This window comes from Haliotis rubra, unplaced genomic scaffold (assembly GCF_003918875.1).
Source record: "Haliotis rubra isolate DU_JTF1 unplaced genomic scaffold, ASM391887v1 Scf427, whole genome shotgun sequence".
Lineage (NCBI taxonomy): Eukaryota > Metazoa > Mollusca > Gastropoda > Lepetellida > Haliotidae > Haliotis > Haliotis rubra.
This window is the reverse complement of record NW_025767110.1, coordinates 509,632-524,062: the sequence shown is the minus strand read 5'-3', so window position 1 is coordinate 524,062 and position 14,431 is coordinate 509,632. Positions and strand designations below refer to the sequence as shown.

At 40.6% G+C, this 14,431-nt stretch overlaps 2 protein-coding genes across 3 annotated transcripts; one reads left to right on the top strand and one right to left on the bottom strand.

Moving 5' to 3' along the window:
• Positions 1–3,465, bottom strand: LOC124288861. The gene is made up of 2 exons (XM_046725427.1): positions 3,357–3,465; positions 1–2,189 (listed from the first exon to the last, which is right to left on the bottom strand). Exon 2 carries the CDS (start codon positions 2,108–2,110, stop codon positions 575–577), a length of 1,536 nt encoding a protein of 511 aa, XP_046581383.1. The 5' UTR covers positions 2,111–2,189; positions 3,357–3,465; the 3' UTR covers positions 1–574.
• A 6,391-nt stretch (positions 3,466–9,856) lies between these two features.
• On the top strand, positions 9,857–14,133 carry LOC124288854. Of its 2 annotated transcripts, none has more exons than XM_046725415.1 (2): positions 9,857–9,945; positions 13,184–14,133. In XM_046725415.1, the coding sequence occupies exon 2, from the start codon at positions 13,202–13,204 to the stop codon at positions 13,889–13,891; it is 690 nt and encodes a 229-aa protein (XP_046581371.1). In that variant the 5' UTR covers positions 9,857–9,945; positions 13,184–13,201; the 3' UTR covers positions 13,892–14,133. The 2 variants fall into 2 exon arrangements, with proteins under 2 accessions (XP_046581371.1, XP_046581372.1); XM_046725416.1 differs by having other exon boundaries at positions 9,890–9,961.
• The last annotated feature ends 298 nt before the right edge of the window (positions 14,134–14,431 follow it).

Sequence of the window (14,431 nt, the reverse complement as noted above, 5' to 3'; positions counted from 1 at the left end):
TAATCATAACTGTATGTTTCAGTTTCAGATAACAGTATGTTTCAGTTTCAGATACACAAAATATGACCGCTCAAACCTGACGCTCAGTCGGATTAAGTGAGTGCATCGCTTCTCGCAATATACAAGCAATATCACGACCGACAACACGATGGATAGGCTACAGAAACTGGGTTCACACATTGTAACCACATAGGGAATCGAACTCGTGTCTTTGGTGCAACGAGTGGACTACTAGGCCACATCCCGCCAATCGTTATGGACAAACACAAAAGGCTACACAAATATACATTGTGGACCTTGTCTGCCGTGGCGTGACGACAAAAGGCACTAGGTGTCGGGAAGGCCAGGAATGTATAAGATGAATATGATATATGTACATACGACATAGAGCAAACATCTTTATGAGATTACAGAAACATGCCGGTCACATTGCTGGAGGAAAAATAATAAATAGTAAGTTGAGACAATGTGTTTGTCATAAATAATACCACAGGTCTTAAACTCGCTTTGCATTGGTCTGATGAGCTGTTCATATTCGCACTATATCGAGTCCCGTACCACCACAGAGCATGTATCATACTCTATCCTCTTCATTGACTCCCTCTTCTTCCTTGATACACCCGTCTTCCTCCACTTCGCCAATTCCCTCATCAACAAGCTGAGCTTCATCCTGCAACTGAACATCCTCCTCTTCCCCGGCTTCTTTCCCGTTATCAGCCTCTTGGGCCTCCCGAGCCTCCAGTCCCTGCATGCCCGGCGTGTCCTCTTCCCTGACCTCCGTCGATTCCTTCACCTGGTTGCCGGCCCACGCACAGTCTCCCTCTTCCTCTATAGGCGTGTCCACATTGCTTTGCCCACTCTTGTTCCGCCCGGTCTTCTTACTGTTGGCGGAGCCCGATTTACTGAAGGCTGAAGGTGAGCGCACCATGAGGAATTCCTCAAGATCCTTATGAATTGCTACGTCAGAGTACTTGTCTGGAGACCTCAACGCACCTGGCCTGTTCATCTCAAGCATCATCCGCAGCAGCACGGTGTCCGTGCAGTGGGCTGGGAAACCGGACATCTGGGGTACATGCACAGCCACTGACCGGCCGGGAGTGGGCTGCTGGTAGATCCGATTGAAATGGACGTAACTGGAGACAGAGTCAAACTGGTACTGGGTGTCTGTCTTTGCGACGGTGCGACGTTCTTTCTTTACCTTTCTGTAAGGGTTATTGTAGCTAGCTTTGGCATCTTTCTTCACGAACTGGGTGAAGTGTTTCAGCTTGATTGCCTCAGTCTGGGTTCCCAGGGGAAGACGAATGCTCTGGTTAACACTAAGACATTGGTTGAGTTGCTGAGTATTTTGGGCTACGATGGGAGAAGGGCTCTCCTTGAAGGCGTTACGCGTGAATCGGCGAGATGACCGGATGGGGCTATCGATGCTGGGGTAGATCTCACTGTACCCAGATCTGGATGTCCCGCAATCCGCACCCTTCATTTTATGGCCAGTGAGTTCAAAACCTTCCCCTTGGGATCGAGTTGACCTCTTGGACATGCTCCCATACGACGGAGACAGCGCTGGACCAAGCATGAAGTAAGGGGATGCGAAAGAAGGAAGACTGATGTCGTCTTTTGTTTTCATGTCTCTCATCTCCTTCTCTAACACGGCTCCATTACTAGGCTCGCTGTGAGCCTTTCCAATATGGACTTTGATTTGACGATCGACGTCTTGAGGCTGGCTTCGCTGCAGGGGCTGGATTCTGTCAGGGAGCAGTTTTAATGTGTCTTGCGCGACGTATTTCCCCAACCTGTCACGTACTGGTTTCCCACGAAGCACAAACTGAATTGATGACGGACCGAAGTTGGTGTCCATGGTAGAAATGCCTTGGTTCGCTGTGCGCATGCGTGAGAGTACTTCCATTCGCCTGGAAGCAGGGTTGGTGCTGGTATTGAGAAATTCTTTACTGCAGCTCGGCCGACCAGGCATGTAGAAACTTTCACCGTTAGCTACCCATGCTTTATCTGTAGGAGGTGGAAGCGGCTGGATTACTTTACTGTGAGAGCTGAACGTGTTTTCCCGAGACGGGGATACCCCTTGGATACGCAGTCTATCTATCACTTTGGCCATCACGAGTTGTCAAATGTTCTGTACAACGGTACGATTTCGAAGGCTTAATTCAGACACATATGGTTGAAGCGACCATATTCTGAAATAAACGAAATAGGTTTGATTTATTATCACATGCAAGAAATATTCAAACTCATTTTTAAAATAATCACTGACCTTTCCCCGGACAAAGCCTGACGACTTGAAATGCTGATATGATGAAGGTTCCTGAACAGCGTACATTGGGTCCTAGTACATTTGGCCTATTAAACTACGGACAGTTGTAATAGTATCACTCTAAAGCTATTACTGATTGAAGTAGGGAGCTGTCCATAAACTTCTATTTTTCCTCTCTCTATTCTGTGTATTCGTTTCAGTATCGGTAGGCTAGTTAGTTAATCGCTACACAGGTATGTTAGCTAAGCAGAACCCGTAACAAAAAGCCCTAAGTTCCAAATCGGTAATGTGTACCGTGATTTGTGTCTGATCGCGTGAGATTTGTACAGCATACACTATCTTCACACCATGAACTGATATCTTAACAAACTCTTGTGAGATCTAGCCGCGAAGACACCCAAGTCCCCTTGTCGCAGTGGGTAGTAACCAGACACTGGATCACACAGACACATTCGCCGCCGTTCATGAGACATGTTCCGTTAACCCTTGTTTGTCTTCACCCTCACGCTCAACCTTACCCTAACCCAACATGTGTGACCCCACCTCCACCCCTAGGGCACGGTTCCACACACGTCCAACGGCGTGGTCCAAGGCAACCACGAACTTATCCTTATTCCTCTGTTAGTCAAATTAACAATACGTCAGGTCATTCACACACGTCTATACGCATATTAGTGATGATGTGTTCGTTGGCATGGCAAAAAAACCAACCCCACCCACATCCACCCCTGTTTAGCCTACATCAACGTACCACCCACATCAACCCCCGTTTAGCCTACATCAACGTACCACCCACATCCACCCCCGTTTAGCCTACATCAACGTACCACCCACATCCACCCCCGTTTAGCCTACATCAACGTACCACCCACATCCACCCCTGTTTAGCCTACATCAACGTACCACCCACATCCACCCCTGTTTAGCCTACATCAACGTAAAATATATTAACCAATGTAAGAATGGTGGGGAAGGTTTCATTTACTTTTCAACAAGACCATCGCCTGAAGTATAGTAGATAATTATATCAATAAGGTCCAACAATAGTGTAAATAGAACGAATTGTTTCCCTACTGTTATCAACACTTACCAATTTAGCACTAATGACTTGATAACTTCGTATAACTGCCTTGTTAATTTCATGGTCTTCTTAAAGCCAGCTATCGAAAGTTCTCCGCAACGTCTGCAGCCGTGACTACTGCATAACCGGTGAAGAGGTGTAGGTTTTCCAAGAGGAATCAGTTATTTCCATGTGGCCATTTTGTTGCAAGTGTTGGCAAGGTGTGCGTGGTTTGCGTGTCGGGGTAATCTGGGATATTGAAGTATCAGCCCGAGGTCTCTAACACCACTGTGTGGAGCTAAATCATTATTCCTTCCATTGTATTTTACCAACACCGTATCGCCCTACTAATTTCATGATGTGACGTCACTAAGTCGGTTGGCATCATGCCTTCTCAAACAACTGATGCTGTCATTTTTTCACAACAAAAAATAATATACTTTAACTACTGTAAAACTGCCAGGGCGAAATAAAACATCTATGACAAGGCGGATATATGTTTGTTTGTCACTTAAGCCAAGTTATCAATAAACGTACAGACTTGTTGAATCCACCCGACAATCCTTCGAGAAGCAAGCATGTTTCATTTAGCAAGGGAGATTATCCATGTGTGGCTAAATTTGATATTTTTCCGCCTTGTTAAACACGTGTAAAACGTATTGTTAACAATAACTTCCCAGTAACCATAAACCACGTGACAAGGCTTCGTTACATGTACCTGAATGCGGTAATAAGAAAACCATTGAACCGATTAGTAACCAGGTTAAGTGATTACTGAGAATATTAATCGAGTGTTTAGCTGAGATTAATGGAACGAATGCGCGGAAATGAACAATATCTTGCCACAAGACACCTTGGACAGCGTTGTCAGTGTCCTACCCCTCATGTGTCCAAATTTCAGGCGAACTGCCTGAGGTGGTACTTCTTGCCAAACATATTGGAGTGTTCCCTCTACTTTCTTCAAGAGTGAGTGAGTGAGTGGGTGGGTGAGGTTTTACGCCGCTTTTAGCAATATCACGGCGGGTGACGCCAGAAATGGGCGTCACACACTGTGCCCATGTGGGGAATCGAACCCGGGCCTTCGGCGTGACGAGCGAACGCTTTAACCACTAGGCTATCCAACCGCCCCTCAAGACACAGAAATGTATTTACTGAAACTGGGCGAACAGGTACCCCAACATTTAACGGTCTTGAGAGATGAACGCCCAATATGTTCGCAAAGGGCATGGAATCGGAAACATGGGAATCTCGGAAAAGTGTATCAGGAAGAGAGTTAATGTAATATTTCTTGCTTGAAACTAACTCGAAAATGTCAACGGAGATCAATTAAGACCAAGCATGATACACAACTGGCAAGTCCATATATGTTCACAGACTTCAACATTAAATTCTTAGAACACATTTGGAATATGTTACCAGACAAAACAGTCCCTCTTTCAACGCCACTTGCCACACGAACGAGTATAGGTTACGTACAGGCGGAGGAGGCAGGCAGTCCCAGAAACATACAAAGCCTTCAAGCCTACCTGTATTATTTCCATCATGTCATAGGGTACCAGTTATTGTTAATCTTTCACACTAACCAATTACAACCTGTACGACCTAGACAATTGGTGCTAGGCACTGGAACATGGTACCTCGTTACATTTGATATTAACAGCTGGGACTTTAAACTGATGCCTGGTTACTATACCGACATGCCCCATGTGACAGGCGTGTATAGCTTTTTACTCATACCTCGTTAAAAGTGTACACGTATGTGTCGACAGATCTCTATATGTACCAGTAGTCCTGGAAATGTCCCAACTACTTGCTCTATGTGGACCAGTGGACACTTGTATAGCCACTTCTTGCATTTTGCCTCTTTATCCATCACCAAAACTCGTAATTCAGATGTCTGACCAATATTTCTGTACATGCCCCGCTCTCTCTCTCTCTCTCTCTCTGTGTGTGTGTGTGTGTGTGTGTGTGTGTGTGTGTGTGTGTGTGTGTGTGTGTGTGTGTGTGTGTGTGTGTGTGTGTGACCAAACGATTGACTCATTGATTGTATGTGTGAGGTAAGATAAATGCTTTTGTCTGCATGTTCATTTATGCCCGGGGAATATATCATAAGTGTTAAGTATATGCCAATCTCTACATTCAAGATATATGTTTAGTGCATGCCCCTCTCTGTATGTCTAGTATATGTCCCTCTCTGTATGTCTAGTATATGTCCCTCTCTGTATGTCTAGTATATGTCCCTCTCTGTATGTTTCATGTATGTCTAGTATATGCCCCTCTCTGTATGTTTCGTGTATGTCTAGTATATGTCCCTCTCTGTATGTCTAGTATATGCCCCTCTCTGTATGTTTCATGTATGTCTAGTATATGTCCCTCTCTGTATGTCTAGTATATGCCCCTCCCTGTATGTTTCGTGTATGTCTAGTATATGTCCCTCTCTGTATGTCTAGTATATGCCCCTCCCTGTATGTTTCATATATGTCTAGTATATGTCCCTCTCTGTATGTCTAGTATATGCCCCTCCCTGTATGTTTCATATATGTTTAGTATATGTCCCTCTATGTATGTCTAGTATATGTCCCTCTCTGTATGTTTCATGTATGTCTAGTATATGCCCCTCCCTGTATGTTTCATATATGTTTAGTATACATGTATAGTATATGCCCCTCTCTGTATGTCTCATATATGTCCCTCTCTGTATGTTTCATGTATGTCTAGTATATGCCCTTCTCTGTGTGGTTCATATATGTTTAGTATATGCCCCACTCTATATGTTTCATATGTGTTTAGAATATGACCCTTTCTGTATGTTTCATATATGTTTAGTATATGCCCTCTCCTCTGTATGTTTAATATCTCTGTATGTTTAATATATGTTTAATATATACCCCTCTCTGTATGTTTCATATATGTTTTATATATACCCCTCTCTGTATGTTTAATATATGTTTAGTATATACCCCTCTCTGTATGTTTCATATATGTTTAGTATATACCCCTCTCTGTATGTTTCATATATGTTTAGTATATACCCCTCTCTGTATGTTTCATATATGTTTAATATATACCCCTCTCTGTATGTTTCATATATGTTTAATATATACCCCTCTCTGTATGTTTAATATATGTTTAATATATACCCTCTCTGTATGTTTCCATATGTATGTTTTAATATATACCCTCTGTATGTTTAATATATGTTTAATATATACCCCTCTCTGTATGTTTAATATATGTTTAAATATATACCCTCTCTGCATGTTTAATATATGTTCACCCTCTCTGTATGTTTAATATATGTTTAGTATATACCCCTCTCTGTATGTTTAATATATGTTTAGTATATACCCCTCTCTCTATATGTTTAATATATGTTTTAGTATATACCCCTCTCTGTATGTTTAATATATGTTTAATATATACCCCTCTCTGTATGTTTAATATATGTTTAATATATACCCCCTCTGTATGTTTAATATATGTTTAATATATACCCTCTCTCTGTATGTTTCATATATGTTTATATATATACCCCTCTGTACATACCCTCTGTATGTTTCATATATGTTTAATATATACCCCTCTCTGTATGTTTCATATATGTTTAGTATATACCCCTCTCTGTATGTTTAATATATGTTTAGTATATACCCCTATCTGTATGTTTAATATATGTTTAATATATACCCCTCTCTGTATGTTTAATATATGTTTAATATATACCCCTCTCTGTATGTTTCATATATGTTTAATATATACCCCTCTGTATGTTATATATGTTTAGTATATATACCCCTCTCTGTATGTTTCATATATGTTTAATATATACCCTCTCTGTATGTTTAATATATGTTTAATATATACCCCTCTCTGTATGTTTAATATATGTTTAATATATACCCCTCTCTGTATGTTTAATATATGTTTAATATATACCCCTCTCTGTATGTTTAATATATGTTTAATATATACCCCTCTCTGTATGTTTAATATATGTTTAATATATACCCCTCTCTGTATGTTTAATATATGTTTAGTATATACCCCTCCCTGTATGTTTCATATATACTGAACCACAAAAGAAACGTCGCCTTTCAAAATCAAATGCAAAATTTTAGTCTTACAAGGTGGTGTTTTTCTTATGATTGTTCCGTTTTGTTAACATGTTTTTCAATCCAAATTGACAGTTATTACCAACATCAGTGTGTTTTCTGATGAAAAAACATATGGACCAAACGCACCGAAAAAGGCAGACACGGTAAAAGGTTCCCAATGACATTCGTGAAAATGAAAATGCACGTGCATGCCGTGACAACCCTACCAATGAAAGCGAATCCCAATCTCGCCTGAAATGGTTTTGTTTTGACAAAATAAGTCTGGGGACGATTGCAAGTTGTCCACATTGCACGGAGGGTAGCCACTCATTTTAATGTTCATGTTAGGACAATCTACCGACTGCAGGAGTGGTATCCAGGTCACTAATAGCATCCAAGCCGTCCACGCAATGGGCGACCTTCAGTAACATCACAACGTCAAGACCGACAGACTGTACGCAACCATCTGCAGGATCGCTTCCCCAGAGCGACGGAAACTGCACACCAGACCATGGGGACTCACAACAGACCCATCATTGCCGATACAGTGCGTCGACGTTTACACGGAAGAAACCTCTGCTGTCACAGATCATAGCGTAGTCCTGTCCTCAGCGCTCATCACCGACCAAAATGGGCAACTCAGTATCGAAATTGGCGTTATCGACAATGGAAAACTGTGCTTTTATCTGATGAAAGCCGATATGTATTGTGTTTCGACAGTCTATGGCAGAGTGAGAGTATGGTGAAGGCATGGGTAACTGTTTTCCAATGAGTGTATTGTTGAAAGAGACTCATAGGGTGGTCCAAGCATCATGGTGTGGGGTGCAATCGGCCTGGACCACTTAGTTGACACCATGGTGTTCCAGAATCTTGGTCCAGGACGAGGAAATGACGTGACAGCTGCTCGCTATATTGACCAAGTCATAAGACCCCACGTTGTACCACTTTTTGGACGTAACAGAAATCACATCTTCCAGCAAGACAACGCACGTGCCCACACTGCCAGAGCAACATGGACCATTTAAGACAACATGGCATCCAAACCCTACAATATCCTGCACTCAGTCCGGATTTAAGTCCAATAGAACACATTTGGGACAAGATTCAAAGAAAACTGAATGACCTCCAACCAAGACCGACAACTGCGACTGGACTCGATCGGGCATTTTGCAGAGTATGGACCCAAGTGCCTATGTATGGCCTTCATCGCCGGCTAATTCATTCAATGTACAGACGATTCAGCGCTTTCATCGATGCCCATGGAGGCCACACACAATACTGACTTTGGGGTATCTTAATGGTACCATTTTGGGTGATTTTGCTTGTGTGAACACTAAATGTGATTCCTAAAACTGTGTTCACCATAAATGTCAAGTTTGAACTCAATCCTCCGTTTTGATTGTTAATTAGAGTTAATTAAAGAATGCGCTTAAAGAAACCGCTGTCGGTGCGACATTTCTTTTGTGGTTCAGTATATGTTTAGTATATGCCCCTCTATGTATGTCTAGTATATGTCCCTCTCTGTATGTTTCATGTATGTTTAGTATATGCCCTTCTCATGTATGCTTAGTATATGCCCTGCCCCTGTCTGTATGTGTCATATGTTTAGTATATGCCCCTCTCTGTATGTCTAGTATATGCCCCTCTCTATGATTCATGTATGTCTAGTATATGCCCTTCTCTGTATGTTTCATGTATGTTTAGTATATGCCCTTCTCTGTATGTTTCATGTATGTTTAGTATATGCCCCTCTCTGTATGTTTCATATATGTTTAGGATATGCCCCTCTCTGTATGTTTCATGTATATGTTTAGTATATACCCCTCTCTGTATGTCTCATACATTAGTATATGCCCCTGTCTGTATGTTTCATTCATATATATATGAATGTTTCATATGTTTCAGTCTAAGTAAACTTAGGCTCAGTATTATTCGTTATACTGCCATCAGTATAGTATCATATATATATATATATGTCTAGTATATGGTATATGCCCCTCCTTGTATGTTTCATATACAACCAATCCACGACCCTCACTAAATGTTTCAATATGTCCTTCTCTGTAGTCGTGCAACACCTGACCTTCTTGATAAGATTGAAATTATGATTTTCCTGTCACATGCATTGTTTCTGATCATCTGATTATTGTCGTTACATTATTGTCGTAATAATCTCCGATATGTGAATATATTGCTGTGACATCGAGGCTACATTTTACTGTTGGACATCCACTGTCCTTCACGTTTAGCTACGTAGTCGTTAGCTACGTAGTCGTTTGTGAATGACTGTTTTGAAAAAGCAAAAACTCAACCCTACATTAAACTAATTGGTTAAGTTTTATTTCGGTTTTCTTTACTGCATGTTTGATGAATCTCAGTTCGTTTTAGTTTTGCCACATTACATATTTCGTTTCCGAACTTGTTGGCAATTTCTAAAACAAGGGCGGGTAACTGCAACCCAGAAACCACAAAGGGAGAAGTACACGTCCAACGTATTAAAATGTGACAACTCCTTTAGATTTAAGGTGATTTTGATGTGGGGTTGGTTTTTCATGTATGCATAGGTGTGTGGATAAAATTATGAAAATTAGATCTGATGTCCCTACTTTCGTTTTTGTGAACTGATGTTTGTTTTTTCGACGTACGGTTCCAAAAAATATTAAATACCCACCCACATGTATTCAGGGCAACATTCTATCATGCAAAGGTCTTGAAACATTGACATACAACTAAATTAATTATGTCTGTACGCCAGTACCGACATATTATTGCTCATGTCATGTTCGTACATCGGACTATTGGCTATCAGCGGGATGCATAGTGGGTTTATCCCAAACTCATGTGAGTATCGAAACAGCAGATTTTCCATCATTAGTTGCGAAACACATCAGTGAAGTTTAATGCAGTTATTTCCCAGTCATCCATATCAGATCTTTGAACATAATGTTCGAAAATGCTATGATACCTCAAAAGCACATGATGGTAAACATATCGTCAAGTCACACTAGTTCGATTGGCATGTAACTTATGTTCTTAAGTGATCGAACTTCCATGACACGAGGATACTATTATGGAGACAGTGTCTGTGTTTTGAAATGACTTCAATGTTTTTGAAAATGTCAACAAGTTTATGACAAAATAATGTGAGCGAATATGGTTTAAGGCCACTTTGATCAGTCCACTGCGGGCCCCAAAGGTATACTACTCTGTATAGACAGTCACTACCCATGAAGATTGTTGCCCCCTGAAAATGGCTAGCCTTCATCTGAAATTTCCATCAGACCCATACCTGATCAGGAGCATATCTGGTTGACTAGTACATACATTTGGATGGCCCATACAAAAATATAGATGTTTTATGCACACGAACGTCTGCTCATCACGATGAAGACGTGAGTTTGAGTTCCCACATCAGTACAATGTGTGAAGCCAAATGCTAGAATATTGCTAATAGTGCTGTAAAAAACATACTCACTCACTAGAGAACCTGTGTACAAGTTTTGGAACAATAAATCCCAACACGAGCTGAATTCGACGTTATGGTGATGTCGACGATTGCATTGCTCGCGCTATATCGGGAGAGTACCAGCGATCAGAGTGCAGAAGAAGTTTCAGCGGTAGGGCGGATGCCTAGTCGCTGTCGTGAGAAGTTTTATTGACAATAGAAATCGGGAAGTAAAGTTATATAAAAAGCAAACAAACATCAATATTATTTACCTGAGATTGTTAATACCACTTACGATGCAAAATCAGCTCCCTTTATAACAAAAATTAGCAAGCGAAAATTCAGTTAGAACAGTCGTCTTCTGGTGACAGGCAATATATAAAAAGGAATCCACGTGATCACAACACTCCCTCGCAGTGCTGAGCAAAAAGTATGGCTCATCGTTGAAAACCCATACAAAATACCTGGATGTTACGAGCGGCAACAGTTTCGCCGATACGATTTCATCAACGCTATTTTTGTAGGGAACACTTGATATTTTTGTGTGAAATAGATGAATATATCATTTATCACTCAAGGTTAGTAAAATACAAACTTTAAATGATATTATAGATAAAAAATACGTTTTTGTCTTACATCGTCGAAAACCCCTGACACTGGGATATTTTCATATTTGTTGCATATGTAAAATGGGGATTACATTGACCATTATATCGTTCTAATCATTTGTTCACAGCCCAGCATTCACATATTCTAACATACTAAAGAAGCACTTCTAATTCAGTAAACCACATAAAATATTCATTGTACATTTCTATTTGGGATGAATAATGGTGAATAATTGTTGATGAAATTTTCTTCCCTGTAAATGATCAAAAGTGAAACAGTCATGTTTACCAAGTACTGTTAGGGGTGATAGTTGCTCCTTAGAGATAACTGGTTGATAGTAAGTGGTAAGTACCACTTGAGTGAAATCCACAAGCACTAATTAGGATGAATCCATCATGATAGGTTCTAGGGACACCAGTTTACACAACTGATGATAGTGCCTTGGATAATTATACCACCTATGCCCTGATGACAATGACCAGCTATTATAATAAGAACTGGAAATGGTAGAACATGGTGAAACATTTGCCTTATGAAATATAATGCCAAATTGGAGTAAACCACATCCATTTGTGCTCTTGGAGTGAAGTGATACCTTGTCATGATCAATAGTCATGGAGTACAAAATTTTAAACATGATAAAGAACATAAATATCCTTTAACCATGCATTGATATTTGTTTAACACCAATATTTGTATACATATGTGAGACCCATGAAGATTCGGGTTAGAACTGATCTTCAGTAACCCATACTTGTCGTAAGAGGCGACTATCGGGGTCGGGTGGTCAGCCTTGCTGGCTTGATTGACACATGTCATCGTATTCCAAATGCGTAGATTGATGCTCATGCTGTTGATCATTGGATTGTCTGGTCCAGACTAATTATAATAGCTGGAATATTCCTGAGAGCGATGTAAAACTAAACTCACTGTCTAACTTAAACATATGTTCCAGAATTATACCCTTACATTTTGTCATTCTTATGAGATTCACAACTTGCTTCTATGCTACATCACATTACATGTATTTTTTTATGGCACTAACATCTCAGCATCATTATATGATTGCATGTATTTCTGTCAGCACTAAGATGTATTTTGCAACACATACAGACAGTCCTACTCATCTGTCATTTATCACATTTTTGATACAATCAGTGTGTCCTATGATTCAATCACATTGTCACTGAAAAACATCCATTTTGTTGCAGGAATTTACCACCAAGGTGTAGACACAATAAATCTCTTTACTGCATCTTCCATATTGCTTGAATGATGCTTACTTGGTAGAACAAACTATTATTTGATGATATCGCTGGTAGACCAGTTTTCACATATCTTCAGTGGATGAATAAATAAACAGTTACTGGGTGTGATTTGGTATATTTAGATCACCCCAAAAGTTTACTTACTGTTTTAGCTCAATTGATGATGCTGAGTGACAGTAAAATGAGATAATGACATGGCTTGCATGGTCAGCATCTATCTATGGTCATGACATCTATCACCTCTGGCCACTAAATATGAAAATAAAGGAAATATTTTTATATCATTGCAGATAAAGAAGCACCAATGAAATGCAGCTGTTGAATCAGTCATTTGTTATTGTGACTCCTGTCCCATGGTACTATTTTTCCATTAAAATATTCATGTGATTTATCATTTTGCATAGTTGTATTTATTGATTTGTTTTATCTGTTTTCTTCCAGGATTTCCTCTAACTTGGTATGTGGTTATCCAAGTCTAAGACCAGCTGTAACGAGGACACCAGCAACAAGCAGACTCCCCAAAGACCGGGAGTCAGTGGCAGCCAGCAGCATGACCTGTTTAACAAACGCAAGAGACGGAGGTGGGAGGCCAGTGATGAGAATCTTGACGACTGTCTCCCAGTGTCTGAAAAACCCACTACCGCTAAAAAGACAAAAGCCACCACAAGTGCTAGTCAGTATGAGGATGATGTGTCTGATGAGGAGTATGTCATCATTGACTTGTTCTCCTCTGATGAATCTGATAATAAGACTGTGTCACACAAACCATCCTCCCAGAAGAAAAAGACTCCACATGACCCCGGGAATATTGCTGCAAATTCACAGGTGTCTCCAATCTACAACACCTCATCTATCTTCAAGAAATTCCAAAATCAAAGTGAAACAAGAGGAACAAGGTCTTCAAGGCAAGATTTTGCTGATGAGCTGATGTTTACACAGGATGCAGGCGGCACTGATTTACCTGAGATATCCTGGCCAAAGAGAAGGACTCACAGACAGTCTCAGATACACAGTTCCGCTTCTAGCCAGAGTCAGGCCAGTCAGTCACCCAAGAGGAACCAAAGTATGTCCCAGATCGTAAGCGAGTCATCTCAGATATCCACAGTTCTAGTTCTGACTCAGAGGACATGTTGGGTGAAAAGTTGGTAACACTGAAGAGTCCTGCAAAGGAACAGTGTCCTGACTCTAAAAGTAATCCAAGTAATAAGAGTTCTGTTCAGGTTATGAAATCCTCAGGAGACACACTTACTGCCTTGAAACCAAGACCTAACAAGCTCTCTCTCAGCAAAAAAGAAACCAAACATTTCATCTGACAGTTTTTCAGACTTTGTGATACTAGAAACCTCCAATACCGAATCTTCATCAGATGAAATACCCGCAAACAAGCAAAAGAAAATTAATATTGCCAATTCCACAACCTCTGCCCCAGGTGGTGTTGTGTGTGAGAAAAACAATAATTTTGACTGTCAAATAGGTAAGCTGGAAAGGCCAAAAGATGTTGGAAATATGTCGCAGTCCAATTCAACATCAGTTTTCCCATCCAGACCAATGACAAAGTCTAGTAAAAAGGAAGCTTCCTTTGTTATAACAGATTCCTCTGCAGCAGATAGTGAGCTCCCTAAACAGAAGCCCATGTCTGGTACTATCAGTAGTACTGGTAGAAAGAAGGGTGAAGAAGCTAACAAATTG

What these genes read in the sequence shown, in the direction of transcription:
- LOC124288861 (XM_046725427.1), bottom strand. Translation starts at nt 2,110, where the DNA reads ATGGCCAAAGTGATAGATAGACTGCGTATCCAAGGGGTATCCCCGTCT.
- LOC124288854 (XM_046725415.1), top strand. Translation starts at nt 13,202, where the DNA reads ATGTGGTTATCCAAGTCTAAGACCAGCTGTAACGAGGACACCAGCAAC.